A 17,268-nucleotide genomic window follows, 5' to 3' on the forward strand; every position below is an offset into this window, starting at 1 on the left:
AATACTTCTCTTTATGTACAACAATGATAATTCAAACGAAAACCCTTTTAAATTTCATTTTTTCAATAGATATACGTTTATTTCTTTGCGGAGCCTCTAAGATATACTGCTGTTTTGTCAGCTGCAGCAGCAGCAGAAACAACAACAACAACAACAAATATGAGCCGTGCCATGAGAAACACCAACATAGTGGCTTTGCGACCAGCATGGTCCAGACCAGCCTGCGCATCCGTCAAATCCTATTGCAATTAGAGAAACTGTTAGCGAACAGCATGGATCCTGACCAGACTGTACGGATGCGCAGGCTGGTCTGGATCCATGCTGGTCGCAAACCCACTATGTTGGTTTTCCCATGACACGGCTCATATAAGCAGTAGAAATACGACAGTGTTTTGAATTGATAATGATCATGTTAGTTATAGGTTAGGTGGGAGTCAGTATTTTATAGATAAATCGGGGGTCATTATTTTATAAGAGGAGTCAGTATTTTATAGAAAAGAGGTCATTATTCTATACAAGATAATGACCGGGGATCATTATTCTATGGGGGTCAGTTTACAAAAAAAAGTTATAAAGTTTGAGTAAAGAGTATAAATTTCCGGTTACCTCAGCTGGGAGTAGCATCTTTTCACAAAGTTCCGGATATATTAAAAGTATGATTCAAACATTAATGATTTCAATATAATTCAAATGCACATCCATTCCACCCTGCGAATGATTGTGTAGATGTATTTGATAAGGCAAGATTTTTTATTTTTATAGCGCAGTTTCAGATAGGGGAAAGGAACGGTGATTAGATATGAAACACATTGCACGACCGAACGGTACCGCAAAATCCGTTTAATTCTCAACAAATCTGCTAATAGACATTTTGCGTAGTCCTTTGACCTCTGATAAAGAAAGATGAATCAACCTGTCGTCGACCATCTGGCGTCTGGTCTTAACCCTTATCATGCTTGACACAATTGATTCTGCTTTTGCGATCAGTTCATGTCATGATCAGCCTATATATCTGTGCAGTCTGATCAAAATTTGCACTGTTCGACATTCAGTTATGATCGTTTTGGTAAGCATCCCTTTTAACAGTTAATCGAACTGTCCAAATTGAAATATGGACAAGTTCATTATAGGCTAAAGATTAATTTATCAAACTGAAAATATGAAGGCTGTTAGACTATTTGGTCTGTCAATAAGCTCTAGACTGTATTGTTAAATAAGATAGAAGTTACATATACGGAATAAAGCCAAGTTTTATCAGTCTAAAGCGCACAAATCAAAAATCATACTAGTTTGATAAAGTCAACAATATTTCAATATCTTTTGAATGTTATTCAAAGTATAACTCAGTCGCACTTTATTCTCTTTCAATTAGTGCTTGAGGTTTCTACAGGCTGAAGGTTGCAAAATAGCCGGAACCAGATTTAGCCAGAATTCAGCTCCTCGTATATTCCACCGTTGTTTAACATTAATTTTGCTGACGTCAAATTTCTTGTAATATGCAGATAGTGTTGAGAGTCGGTGTTGTACGATAGCCAGTTAAGCCCAATGTCATCAGGGGAATTCGGATTACTGTTAAAAGAAACAGAGAGATAAAATGTCACCTTTCTCAAAGGACCAAATACAGTGTGTATGAAGTAGTGTACACGATGTAACACTGTTTTTGTTATAATCATTACGGTCAATCGAAAATGCATTAATATTGCCTTCTGTGTACAGGAGATCAGTACTGTACCATATACAAAATAAAACACCAACGCTTAATGCTTATACTCAGTTCCAAAAGAAAGTGTGCACTTCTTAAGTTTAAATATTTCAAAAAATTCCCCGACGTTTTTGTTTCATTTTTTCATACACTAACTCTCAGGTATATCTCAAAATCTAAAATGCACACCAACTTGTTTACGAACTGATTTAAATTCTGGTACCAAACATAAGTTTTCATGAAAATAACCGAGAAAAAATAACAGAAAACTAAATGCACACTTTCTTTTGGAACTGAGTGTATACATAACATGAATACCGAGTATTACATCTATATTTAAGTCATGATTTGATCATTTTGAAGCAAGCTGTCTTAGCTTTTCTGAAACTTCTTTTTTGATTTTCACGTAGTTTCTTGACAATCATCGCTACCTATCAAGCCAAAGATACATATCGAGGGCTTGGTGCAAAACTATTGTAAGTGTATATAAATAAAGAACAAGATACAATAGTTTTGCGCCAAGCCCTCGATATAATGTCGGGGAATAACTGGATTACTGCGAAAGAACGCATTTGACTGTGAAATAGTTGTCAAACAAATGCAAAGTGTATGACACCAGAAAGAATTAAAGTCTAATAAGACAAGTGAATGAAGTATTGCCATGCAATACAAAGTCCATTATTGAAAGGCACCTTATTTTTTCTGCTGTAGTATAACATAATGAACTGATATCTGTCAATGATGTATAAAAAATATTATACTGTATATACAATAAATTTTGCATATATATAAAAACGTACAGTTGTTTTCATCTGGATTTTTTTTGGCTAATTATACAAAAAGTTATCATAAACGTTATTTATAGTAACAACAAAGTGAAATTAACCCATAAAAATCTATAAAATATAAGTCCACAAGAAACTCTTTACACGGTAGACATAGATCAAAATACACCTAAAATTTGGATGTACAATGCATGTTGTTCCACAGAATAGTGGTCACGATTTTTCCCACGGCCAGAAATAAAAAAGTTACAACATAATCTATTTATAGTAACAACAAAGGGACATAATTCTAACAAAGTGTGCCTCATAGTGGTTTGTGCCAAGTTACATCAAAATCCCTCCATGCATGAAGAAGATATGCTCCGGAAAAGTCATTTTTGAATTTGACCGTTAACCTCTAAGTATGACCTTAGACCTAGGGACCTGATTCTGGCGCGCGACAAATCGTCTCATGGTGGTGAACATTTGTGCTAAGTTACATTAAAATCTCTCCATGCATAAAGAAGAAATGCTCCAGACTAAGTCATTCTTGAATTTGACCCTTGAACTCTAAGTATGCCCTTGACCTTAGACCTAGAGCCGGGGCTTTATGCACAAGATGTTTTCTAATCCAGGGAAATGTTTGTGCCAACTGATATTTAAATCCTGTTTTGCATGACAAAGTTATAGACCAAACAGGAAAAAAATCTATTGACCTTTGATCTCAATGTGTGACCTTGACCTTTAAGCTAGGGTTCTGGGTGTTGCACATGACACGTTGTCTTATCAAGAGGAACAATTATGCCAAGTAATATTGTAATCTCTGATGGATGACAGAGTTCTGGACCGGACAGGAAAGAAACCCTATTGACGTTTGGCCATCAGTTGTGACCTTGACCTTTGAGCTAGGGGTCTGGGTTTTGCGCATGACATGTTGCCTCATCTTGGGGAACATTTGTGCCAAGTAAATTCAAATCCCTTCACGGATGGTAGATTAATAACCGGACAGGAAAAAAGCCCTACTGACATTTGACCACGAATGGTGACCTTGACCTTTGAGCAAGAGCTCCGGGATTTGCGCATGACATGTTGTCTCATCATGGGGAACATCTGTACCAAGTAATATTGAAATCCCTTAATGATTGACACAGGTATGGACCGGACAGGAAACAGACCCTGTTCATGCCATGTTAACATTTGACTGCTAAGTGTGACCTTGACCTTTGAGCTAAGGGTCTGAAAGTTGTGCATGACACATCGTCTTATTATGAGGTACAATTGTGTCAATTGATATTAAAATCCCTTCATGGATGGGAGAGTTATAAACCCGACAGGAAGAAAAGCCCTGTTGACTTTTGACCTCCAACTGTGACCTTGACTTTAAGCTAGGGGTCCGGGTTATGCGCATGACACGTTGTCTCATCTTTGGGAACATTTGTGCCAAGCAATATTAAAATCCTTTCATGGATAAAAAGAGTTATGGACCGGACACGAAATTGCGGACGGACGGATTGACGGAATGACAGAATGACGGAAAAGCGCATTCCTAATTAGTCCCCGAAAATTGGTTTTCAATCAGTAGGGGAGATCAGATCAGATCCACTATTTACGTGGTAACTTAGAAATAATGTTTACATCACAAAGTTTTTAAACATACAGTAAGTTCATTTTTCGTTTTTACTGGTGTCTTACAGGATTACTATTTGTGTCATTGGCTGACCTTTAGTTCTATTTATGCAGGATACTGATTTAACATATTAAATTAGTTCTGTCATCATTATACCATTTCTGACTCCTGTGGGAAGTTTCTGTTACTTGCAGATAATAAGACAGTTCTGGTACATAAAACAAGAAAAGTGTATAGATTTACTGATCGCCGGAAAATAGCATTACACCATACTTCAAATATTCGAATTATAAATTAACTGCTTAGCAGGTGGAAACTGCGACCAGCTTCCATAGCAGGTGACGTGTTTAACTAAGTAGTCGTCTCTATTTTTCGGCGACGCCGTCTAAATTCGTTTTCGTTACCTATGCCACGTGACTTCAGTTTGCAAATCAAACTACTTGATAACGCATTATAGATAATTTATCAAAATGGAAGATTTATGCAACACTGCCTGATTGGACGAGAGTGTCAATTTCTTTCACTCTGTTGATTGTGCTACGCTGAGTGAAATGTAGACAAAGCGTTTATCCTAAACGACGCTGTTCACAGTTTTAAAGCTAACTTTGGCTCAGTATATTTAGCAAGAATATTGATATATCTCAAAATGATAAGTAAGTTTAATAAATATGATAAAAACCTGTTCAAATACCAACATATATCAAATTAAAGAAAGAGCTGAATACGGTCTGCGTATCACATGAATAAGGGTGTGATAAGAGTCTTTTATGTAGAGAAGTGCTTTTTAAAAGATTTTCCTTGTTACAATTGTCGTCTGTTTATGAAAAGGTTTCTTGCTTTTGTGACTTATTCAGATTGCATATTAAAATGAGTACTTGTTTGCTTTGATATATTTGTTATAAATTATTTAACTGATTTATTATATATGAATATTTTTCTTTAGTATGGTATGCAAATATTGAACTCAGTTGAAATCTGTTTCATTATATATATGCTATATAATGACTGAATCTCATTACACTGGAATGAAGGCACGCTGCATACAGTTTATCTATGTGATATGACTACGGTCAAACTTTGCTTATGAAACAGAAATATTGAAATAATTACGATTGCATGTTTTGCTTGACCTTCACTTTTATAGGTGTGACGTCATTGTCCAAAGATTCATGAGTAGCGAATATGCATTTGTTAAAGCTGGATCAGTTAGCCTATTTTAGAAATAAATAAAAACAATAAATACAAAAATCCTTTAATTGATTTTTTCTCATGTATTCTAATCAAACTTGATTTGTAGCATCTTTATTATGCCCGCAGCCAACTTTGTTCAGCTGGGACATTTGACCCCTTTTAGGGGCTGCTAGAGCTAAAACTAGAAATGCCTTTATACAGCGTCTCATGAACAGCTTGGTGGATCTTTGTCATACTTGGTCTGGAGCATCATTATAAGGTCCTCTTCCAAATTTATTTATATAGGAACTTGGACCCTATTAGGGACCACTATAGCTAAAAGTAGATATTCCTTTCTTCGCATTAACCACTAAAATGTAATGAATTTTTATCAAACTCGATGTATAACAATATCGTAAGGTCTCCTGCTATTTTGTTACAAATGGGGATAGGGACCAATTCAGCTAAAAATATAAACTTGTTTAATGACCTCTTCTCATGAACCGCTTCATGAATCTTCATCAAACTACTGCTGTAATTATTCGTCTAAGGATAAACGAAACAACATTTGCAACCCTACGAAACCTTTGCGAAAAATTAAAAGAGAACCATTTAAATTGTTAAAGTGCGGTGTTTAGTTTTGCAATTTGAAAAATGTTAGATGAAAGATGAATGTTAGATGAAAAATTCATAAACTTCTTTCCTTATTACAATTCGCCGACCATCATTTTTAAAGATATTTCTTATTATTGTCACAGTCAAGGTAAGTTATGTTTTGTTATAACATATCCCGATTTTAAGATATAAGTCCAGTGAGTAACTGTTATTGTAAGTCAAGCTCTAATTATGGTAAAATCCTTGTCTTAGTCCCCAGTTTTTTTGTTGTTGTTTTTTTTAAATGTAGTACAGATAGTCGCAACTGTTACTGTAATTAACAAAATCTTTAAAATGACCTCTTGGAAGCATAGAATATCAAATATAATTTATCAATAGAGAAAGTCCTATAATACGGAGTTCCTGAACGTTAAGATATTATTATCAACTTACCCTGTTTTTGCAAAGTTTGCCCAGAGAGTTATAATGTCTGCTGAAAGGTCCATCTCCCATTCTTAGGAGAAAGTGTTTGATTCTTATATGAGATATCGTACACAAAAACAAAAACGAGTTCTTCCCCGTGCATTGCTTTATGGTACCATGGAATACCGTGCCATAAACGTGTTTCTGGCTGTATATCGAAATAGTACATGTATGTTTTCTTTGTTGGTGTTATTGTTGAGTGTGTGTCTAATGTCTTGTACATTCCGGCATTGAAGCTAAGTCTCCATGCATTCGGACGTATTCCGCTCTAACATTTAACGGGTTGTCAGGATCCGTCCAGTTTGTGTACTTGATCGTGATCATCTTGCTCAAGACGGAGGGCACGTGTTCACCGTATCCTACTTGTACTAACATAGGTACTAATCTGTTCTTAAAATCTGTTTCTATTTGGCATGAAAGACATCATGTCGTTAACACCAAACATTTCAAGTAAACCACCTACACCCTCTCCAGCATTTACGCCTGTTAGAAAATCGAATTCCGCGAAGAGGTTTACTGCATCACGTGACAGTTGGTTATCTAAATCAAAAACACACTTTGGATCAAACGTTATAAAGTCATTATCGATTGTAGGAAGGAACGGATAAGGTGGAAGTTGGTCCTCTTGGGACGAATTAGCAATTAATCCTATCAGTTTGTCTGCCGACCGGTACGTTTCGTAGACATGAGAGGAGTGTCATCGAAGTGTCCATATTGCAGCTTGCATTTGATCCTATGGTTTTAGCATACCGTAAATTTTTATCCGTACTGGCCCACCAAGGTGTTACATTGCCACTTTCTGCTTTGATTCTTTGAAACAATCCTTTATTTCCTGTATGTAAGCCTTGATAGACAACACTACCTGCCCCGGCTGATTGTTCGAAGATAGTTACTTTCCCAATATCTCCACCAAAACTAGCAATATTGTCATGAACCCATTTTATAGCCAGTTGCTGATCCCACAGTCCATAATTTCCTGGTGAGACACTGTCTCCTGTACTTAAGAATCCAAATATAGATACCCTATAGCTTAACGTTACAAGTATTACGTTTCCATGAACAGATAAGCGATCACCAAGGAACATATTTGAATCTCCAAGTGCGAAACCGCCTCCATGTATCCATATCATCACGGGTAATTTCTCGACTTGACTCTTCCTTTCTGGGGCATAAATGTTTAGGTACAAACAGTCTTCAGAATAGGTTACACTTTGTCTTTGGCTCCCATGCAGGCAAGCATTGTTGTGAGGAAATGCATCTAACGGTGCCCTCAGTGGAGCTTTTGGAACTGGCTTTTTGAAGCGTAGGTCGCCAACAGGTGGTTCCGCAAACGGAATGACAAGAAATCTATGTAATGTCGACGATTTGCCTAGAAACGTTATATTTTCGATTTTTCCATTTATAACCCCAATACTTGTAGATACGGATACAGTTTGTGCTAACGATGATCCCGCAAAAAGAGTGCATAAGGTCATCACGATTCCTAGTGTAGATACCATCATGGCGGCAGTGCAGTTTCCAAACTTTATGTAGATCGTTGACTTCACTTCATATTCTGAAATTTAAGTCGGTTTGATTCGATAAAAGAACCATTTTTGTTGAAATGTAAATTTAATATGGTAGTGCTCAAGGGAATAAAGTAAATAAAGTAGGAAGGAATTAAATTACAAAATTGTTGTTTGAAGTTAGAAACGAGTACAATACTGGACTCGTTGTTTAACGGTGTTAAATAAAAACATGGTATTTGTTTAGAGTACCCAGACAATGGATGGGTACCAATGTTGGTTTTACAAAAAAAAAAAAAAAAAAAAAAAAAAAAAAAAAAAAATATATATAAAAGGCTTGACTTTTCGAATAGGTTACATAATTCTGATTATGATTTGATTTCTGACGAAGTTTTTAAAGTGTGAAATTATAAATAGAACTTAATAAAAAAGAGATCGCTTTGTAAATTAATTTGAGTTTTACTATAGTATTATTATACCATGTTTGATATTACCACAGATTTTAAACACTGTTATCAGGCGAATGTCACCTATTTTCTTCTGACCTTTTCTGTAATGCGGACAAAACCATAGATAACATTCCTTGATTGTAAAGCATTCCGAGGTGTACGGAATCCTGTTGGGGCCATTTGTAATGTCACCGTCGCGTTTGTGGGGTCGACACACGACAACGCGAAGTGACACAGCGACATTACGAAGTGACAACCGACAATCGCAAACGACGGCAACAATCCCAAACGACAATGGGGCGATATCCATTTTGAAATGTCGCCTTTCAAAAGTGCGATATATCGCGATGTCACTTCGCGTTGTCGAGCGTCGTGTCGCATTGTCGCTATGCCACTTCGTAATATCGCGATGTCATTTCGCGTTGTCGACCCTGCAAACGTGACGGCGACATTATCAAACGACATGCGATAATCACAAATTTTATTATAGTCTTCAGAATTTTTTTGCTCTGTAGAGCTAGTTTTCTTACTTTCTTCGAAATTTCTTTTTTGAAATCACATGTCAGATCTATGCTTGACATGTAGGTAGCATTTTCATAATGAAATAAAAATGTGATTGAATTTGTCATGGATACTTAGATCATACACCACCACTAACCTTTTTCTCTAAGAGTGCCAGTTTCATCTGAAATATGCAAGCAACCTGTATGCATGAAAGCTACAAAGGTTTAGCTTGATACCAACAGTTTTTAAGGTCTTATGGAATTTTCTGTAACGTAAGACAATGCGTCATTTTGTCAAAAATAGCTGTCGCGACATCATATTCTATCAGTTATCCTTAATGTAGCCTTGTGATTTGTCTTGTTTTGTCATTTACTACTCTGATCTACATGCAAAATACACATTTAAACTGTTAAATGTGTTCCTCTGAGTTTACCTGACTGAGAAATTAGCATTTTTTAGGCTACAAAATAAATACGCAGATTTTGGAGGAAAAATAAACCAAAACAGAGAAAATGTGATATGTTTTCTCCAATTTAATTCATATTCAGAGCAAAAGTGAAATAAATTTGTCATTTTTCTATCAAATTCTAATCAAAGTAACCCATTTCAACTCGCATCTGGCCAGATTTCGATGTTTGCCAGTGTTCACTTACACGATTTTTCCCAAATTAAATCATTTTTTTTTCAATTAAACGAAATTTTCCCAGTTCATTTTTCCAACCATGAACACAACAAAGATCATGCTCCCTTCTTCTGATAAAAAAGACAGTAGTATTTTCTGTAAAACATGAGCGAAATAATTAACCCTTACCCTGCTAAATTTCTATAATAGACTGCTCCATCTTCCAATTTGGGCAGTACCATTAACTGTTAAAAGGGGTGTTTACCAAAAAAATACTGACTGAATGGCGAACAGTGCAGACCATGATCAGACTGCACGGATGTGCAGGGTGATCTTGGTCTGCACTGGTCGCAAAGGCAGAATCACTTGCCGCCAGCAGGCTAAAGGTTAATAATTCTGACAATAATACAATCAGTTAAAAATATTACGCTTTACGTATAGATTAAATACATTTTTACATTCCTATTCACATTTCTATTTAGTTCTTTTCGTAAAACATGTCAGCCACGCGCGCGCTATAAAATGGCTGGGGTAGCAGCAACGTGACCCGCACCTTGCATTTAGAATAGAAACGAACGTTCAACTGTGGAATGATATATAACAATTAAACCAAGGTTAATTTTTTTGACGGCTATCCAATAAAAGATTTATTTTTTACCTCGTCCATAGAACCATGTTCCCGCACGAGACAGTGTCTCGTCTGCTGTGAAAGAACTGCAGCCAAAGCATTCCTTTGTTTGCGGCTGGTGAAATACTCCAACACATGTCTGTGCTACTGTACAAAGCAGTGAGCACTGGATTTCACTTTGTACACCTGTTACATTAAAAATATTTTGGGAAGCCTGACATGTTATCCCATCTAAAGCGTTGATCCTTCTAAACTGGATAAAATCACTGGTAGGTTTAACACTACAAAATCTACCGAAAATGTTGAAAATCACAATAACGAAATAAAAAACTATGATCTCCATTATGCGTAGATAGTATACTTTTATGGAAGAATGTTTAGCCGCATAGTTACATTTTTACGCATGCGTGTTGAGTGCCATTTTAGATCTCCCCATAGAGAACAAATCATAATGATTATTAAGTTTATTTTCTCATTCTTTTGTAGCGTGCACGGTCTAGCTCAGTATATTAAATATAATATTTTCCTATGGGCTTCCTTGCCGACTGATTGGAAAACAAATGATTTTTAAAATGATTGGTGAACTATACAATAATTAATGTGAATCAATCCATCTCAATTTAACTGATGATGAGCACTCAAAACTAGTGGATGGGATCTTGTAGTATGGAGATTCACAACAAACAATGCCTGAGGTGAATACCATACATTAAGATTTTACCAAAATACTACTAGATGTCAAGTTCCTGTCGTCGTGGCCCTTAAACGAAACGTAATGTTTTGAGTAAGAACTCAGACTATGACAGGAGGTCAAGAACCCAATAGTATATGATAATTATTTCTTATTTATTATCGCTCGGCAGCTTGGCAGATTCATATAATATATTTACTTTGACGTTGTTGACTCCTCGGTAGCCAGGCAGGTTCTCATCTCTTCGTGGCGCTGGCCGCGTATTTATAAGTTTCATCCAACTGTAATTAATGAGCGCTCAGTGATTATGACAAAATCAAGCTCCTTAGTACAACGATCATGGAAGTGCGTAATTTGTCCTTAATTTGTGTATTTTCCGTAATTAGAGTCTAAAACTGTCGTAATTAACGGGTCAGTAGATAGAACTTTCTTTTCTAGGAATTCATGAAAGATTAGTGCTTATTTCATTTAGTCTATCATCTAAAATATTGAATTATGACGGATCATCGGCGGTTCGAATATGATTGGGTCTAACTATTCTAGGTACGAATCATAAGGTATGCGGTGACTAAATTATATCAAACATCCTGATAGAGGCATCTCGCCACACTTTTATCAAGAGCTTATATGTATTCAAGCATTTGATGTTCGGAATGGTATAATGAAGTTACATAATGGCATTCATTTGCAACGGTATTCATTGAAAGTATAAATAATATATGAAACATTTCTAACGTAACCATGCATTAAAGTAACTTGATGCTTTGCTCTTCAAAGTTGTGCATTTGAAATTTCTGGATTCTGTATTAGTAAACCATGATTAATATCCTGTAATCAAAATCAATAGGTTGACAAAATGTAAATTTACGCTTAAAGAGTCCTTTTGTGATACATTTATCATATAATGCATTTGTATCGTGGGCCAAGATACATATTTTAACATTTTAACGCCACCAGAAATTACTGGAAAAGACCAGTCAGACTGTATACTGTATTGATCGCTTATACCATTAATTTATTGTTATTTTGTTGCTTAAACATAGTAATGTACTCAAAATAGTTTCACTGAAAACAATATGAATCCTTATTATTTTATTATGCCACAATTGTTTTACTAAAACTTAGTCAACCTCCAGTGATAGCACTACATGGATGGTTTCCGTTCGTTGACATTTTTATTTCGGTTTAGGACGTAAATAGTTACAAATTACTGGGAGTTCACACAAAAAACCGGACCATTTGCCAAAATCCCAAACAGCAGTCTTTGAACTACCTAATTCAGTTCATGTCTATGAGAAACTGGAAGACTGAAAGCATACGTAGATGGGGCTATTATTTGTTTGAATTGTGGCAAAATAAAAGAGTATATGTAATATTTTATGTATGAATAAGTGAAACCTAATTTAGATTTAATTTGGCAAATAGGAATTTAATTAAAAGATAATAAGGCGTAAAAAATTGTTTGTTTCCGGTATCCCGACCTACCCTAAATTTTTGGCCCGACCCTAAATATTTCAAGTTATGACCTTGGATATTTTGTTTCAATTTTTTTAAAACAAAATTGAAAAACTGCATTTTATATGCTTTAAACATGGTCAGTGATGTTAGAAATCTTACTGATGCTCTAAATGCATAACCCTTTTATTTGTATTCATTTTTGACAAAAAAAATGTAATTTCCGAACAGTTTCAAGTTAAAATGTCGCAGGCGCGTTGCGAAAACTCGACGTTTAAGCAGCGCTAATGTATCGTGTTTTCGCCCCGCGCCTCCGATATATCAGTTAATTAATCTCGCCCCGCGACCCCGCTAACTATCATGTTTTCGCTCCGCGCCTCAGCCAAATAGCGTGTTTTCGCCCCGTGTCCCCGCCATTTTAACTTGTATATTCTCGTGTTTTCGCTCGGCGGGGTCGCGGGGCTAAAACGCGAAATGGCAGAAATCAGCTACCATAGTATCGTCATCAATAGAACCAAGAAAGTGTTTTATCGGAATGTAAAGTGTCGCAAGTGTGACGCAGATGTACACTATAGTTTTGTACAATAATTAAGTCCAAGTACTATAGATACCATTCAACTGGCAGGAGTATGGCAGGAGATCTGGCCAGCCATGTCATTACGAAACATGTAGCAGATTGGTTTGGTTGGAAACTACCGTTTCTGATCTCCATACTATTTGTGTTCTTTTCCTGGTGGTAGGATTTTTCTCAGTGTCTCTTGGGAAATGTTCGCAGTGTCAACTTTCTTTACTGGATTTGTATACGGTGGATTTTATATCTGCTAAAATATTCACAAACCAAAAGACATATTTGAAATTAATCATTGAAAATAATTTTCCTATATAAGTTTTTGCTCAAAGTAATAACAGCAGGAAAACCAATATTGATTATCAGAAAATTTCAAGAGGAAAGTCTACTATGATATGCAAGTCAAATATAATAAAAGCTGGTGATGAATGTCATTAGTAAAATGTAACGCCAGTTTTGAAAGCTTTTATATGTAACGCACTTTATTGGGAGTATAATTATAGGTTATTAGCTTTGTATGTGGATATATGCACGAATTCTGCAGCGGTAATATTGCGCGACATTAGGAGCACAATATTTTCCGCGAAAGAACGAGTGCTTATATCCACATACAAAGTTGATAACCTTTTTATTACATACCCACTATCAAATAATTAATTTATGTCTAAATTATCGTTCTGTAACGAAAGACAGGAAAAATACGATAAGAATTTCTCTGAAAATGTAATAAAACAAATCAAACTGACGCGCATTAATATTTTCAGCGAATATGATGTTAACTTGTTGTCGCAACGTGCACGTGGACGCCATGTACGTCACGCGATTCTTTCCATTACAACGTTAAGAAAACATTCCACGTCCGATATGAAAGCGTCCCACGTCAATATGGAAAAATATTGCACGATCGCGGTCCATTGAAACTATTAGACATATTATTAAAATGCGTATTATCACAGTATAAATCAATTTCCCCTCTGCAATTTGATGTGAAAATATTTATTCTAACTGAACATCTTCTTGCTTCAAATTTTGTTTTCAAAGTTTCACCATCGCTTTTATTGAGCATATAGTGAAACTCACTAAACTTTTCAATTTCTTTTACTTTAGAGGCAAATACATTATATTTTCCAAAATATGACAACTTATTAGCACATATGTAGGTGTTCTTGACTTTATAAACAATACAATAGTGTAATTATAATTGTAATTGGGTAAAAGCTTCTTGCATCCAGTTAACGTCAAAGTGTACAAATAAATAAAAAAAATGTTGGATTCCTTAAAGTTCTGATGTAACTTAAACGTTGTTAATTTACGGAACTGCATATACCAACAACTGACGTACGACTCAATATAGATTTTTGAAATAATAACGTTCATAATTGTCTCATTAGACAAAAATAGAAAAAAAAAATGAACATAACAGAATAGAACATAGATCTGATTTTTCACCAACTGTTTATGAGAACAATACGAATTAACATATATTACATTAGTTCCGACTGAAAGCTAAATATCTTTGGAATATTGAAACATTCGACGACAGGAGAAAAAACGACGTCAAAGAATAATTTTCATAGGAAATAGTGTAATTTTAAGCGATCAGTGAAAGCTTGTGACAGGAGGAGAGAATGTGTACATTTATTTAAATAAAAGATACATCATAATTTCCATGCTGTACGAAAAAGTACAGATGTGCAATATCATGTCTATTTTAGGAATGAAATTCAAGCTTGAAAACAAAATAAACAAAAAGAAAATATTAATTAAATATAATAGCGTGCTTTCCATAAGTTTGCACAGTAGGATTATCTCGTCTTTAGTACGACTTACGTTTCTGGCACGGTTTTGTTCGTGGAAAGCATACAAAAAGTCAATTTTACAGCTAAAGAAACTTTAGTTTACACGGATAAATTTGATTTCATGATTGAATTGTATAATAAGCATAAACTGATATCTGAATGGCATATTTGATCTATGGATATCATTGTTTATACAAGACAAAGTAACTTGGACAATATAAATAAGTATTATAGACAGGATGAATCAGAGCTAATTTAAAACATGAGTTCCGGGCGCTCAATGATACACATACACCAATCCTGATAATTTCTATGGAAAATCTTGCAGTTTACAGTAAGGACAAAGGCCAGTTAATAAAACATGTGTATGTTTTTTAAGTTTGTTATATTACTTGGTTTCTTTGCCATTGCCTATGCCAAATACCGTATTGCTTAGTTTATTACTTTATTTTATAATGTTTTAAAGAGCTACCTTCTAGGCATGTAAGGTTAAACAAAAGTATTGTTATATGGACAAGAACAATCAAACAAAATGGGAATACATGTATTTTCACACAAGTCTCGGTTTTCTCGAGGAAAATTATTATTAATACATGTTTTTTTGTGGAAAAGCTTCCTCGGATTTCAATGTTTAGCAGTCATTTTCTTGCGGAATGAAAAGAAAAGAAATTTATTCAAATGTTTTCATTTTGTGTTACATGACAACATGAATTCCGTAATATCATAAGCTAACACAATGCCTTTTTTACAGGAAAGTTTTATATCTTTATAAGAATAATTTTCCTGTATGAATCTATAAAACAACATGATTTATATAAGAAAACTGCCTACATCTTTTGTTGCTTTCTATGGAGTAATATGCTAGCTTTATTTCCGTGTACTGCTAAAAGTAATATTTTAAGATAAATGCACAATGTATGACAAAGAATTATTGATTTGGGCCATGAATGACACGACTTTAGCTAATGTAAGAGAGACAATCCTATTTAAACTGAGTCAATAAATAAGAGAGACAATTCTCGAACATTATCGTTAAAAGTTGACATTGACTATAAGCAAAACCATGTTTCTTTGCGACTCATTTGTTAATTAATTAAAAATCAATTCTTTGCACTGTTATAGTTAAGTGTACATTGCGAAACATTTACTCTAAAAGTGCCAAATATTTAGATTAGTTTCCAAGTAATAAAAGAATTGAATAAAATGAATGTGTGAGTTGTGGAAAAAAAAAGAAAGATAACCAATACTATAGCGTCAATATTATTGCCATTATTATTATTGCCTCTTGTTGTACGTACTTTATTAGGCCTACGGGTTATTTATGTTGCTGTGTCAGACGAAACGGCTGTTCGTAGTGTTAACTTTTAAACTGGTCTTGGGTTCATTTATGTTGACGATTCAGACGTAACTGTTGTATAATAATGACATAACATTAAGAGCATGAGAGGCATTTATGTTAATGTTTCAGAAATCACAGTTGTATGAAATTCTTTTAAAGGCTTATAAGAGGCATTGTAAGTGTGTCAAAGGGGTTGGTGATTGTTTTATGCTGTATGGAATTTCAAAGGTAGGCCTTACGGGCAATTATTTGTCAGTCATAACTGTTGTATCTAGTAGTATGAAAGCTTCGATAGACATAAAGTCCATTCATGTTGCCTTGTCAAACCACATTTTCAGAAATTTCATGTCCGGATCCCGGGAGCTACCAGAAAATTATGTCGGGCTACTGCTTTTTTAGAGCATGCCCGCCGGGCTATCATAAAACTCAATATCAAGTAGCACGGAAATCAATACTCACGCATTCGCGAAGGCAAAAAGAAGCATTGTTTTGACAGTCGTCAATAATCCTCTTGTTTATCGACCGATACACGCCGGAGGCATTGCTTTTCTTACAATCTACTGACACACCGTTTTATCGTATCCGGAGGCAAATGTTTACAAAACATATGCACGCGAGTATTTAGGCCGTTTCAACAGCAGCATAAAAGCTGCTGATCCATACTGTTCAAAACAATACAATATGCAGACCAGTCTTTCAGTGTGTTTACATTTTCATTTTGCAACAATCAAAGAGGTACCTAATTCCTTCTAATTGCAAATGAAATCATCTAGGAGAAAAAATGTGTTAACGATAATTGCAGTTTTATAGAACAGAATCTATAACAATATGTGCGTATGGCAAAATATTTGAAATCCTATATTAATTTATACATTACAAAGATATAGTTTACAAGAACATACTAAATATTGCCAAATAAACCAAAATGGTTATTGCTAAATAAACCAAAGTGTTCGGGCTACCAGACAGAAATGTTGGTAGCCCAACGAACTACCAGTCAATTTGCAGATTACTGGCACCCAGCAAACGTTACTAGTTTGCATAAAATTATATTGAATTCCTCGGTAAGTCTAAGGGTCATTTACGTAGTTGTTCTAGAAATAAGGTTTTTCATGTTGTATGGATTTTCTGTGTAAGCCTTAAGGTCATTACTGTTCTAGAGAAGTCACTTGATGGTTGGTGGAGTTCATAGGAGGAGTTGAAGGAATGTAAAGTTACAGATCACTTAGACTTTGTACTGCAAGTGTGACCTTCACTTTAGAGATTCAGATTTGAATTTTATTATTAGCAGCTCGTCTTGATCTTGTCTATATGTGTGCCAAATAATTTCAAAAATTTTCCTTGTCATTTTAACTTCTCGGTTACAGA

The 17,268-nt window shown here is 35.1% G+C and overlaps 1 protein-coding gene across 1 annotated transcript; it reads right to left on the reverse strand.

Annotated features, from left to right (window-relative positions):
• Nucleotides 1–6,975: 6,975 nt before the first annotated feature.
• LOC123537983 (acetylcholinesterase 1-like) lies at nucleotides 6,976–7,839 on the reverse strand. Its single transcript, XM_045321941.1, has one exon. It carries the CDS (start codon nucleotides 7,837–7,839, stop codon nucleotides 6,976–6,978), a length of 864 nt encoding a protein of 287 aa, XP_045177876.1.
• Nucleotides 7,840–17,268: the final 9,429 nt, after the last annotated feature.

This window comes from Mercenaria mercenaria, chromosome 18 (assembly GCF_021730395.1).
Source record: "Mercenaria mercenaria strain notata chromosome 18, MADL_Memer_1, whole genome shotgun sequence".
NCBI classification, from domain to species: domain Eukaryota; kingdom Metazoa; phylum Mollusca; class Bivalvia; order Venerida; family Veneridae; genus Mercenaria; species Mercenaria mercenaria.

Coding starts and splice junctions, on each gene's coding strand:
- LOC123537983 (XM_045321941.1), bottom strand. CDS start 7,839: ATGGTATCTACACTAGGAATCGTGATGACCTTATGCACTCTTTTTGCG.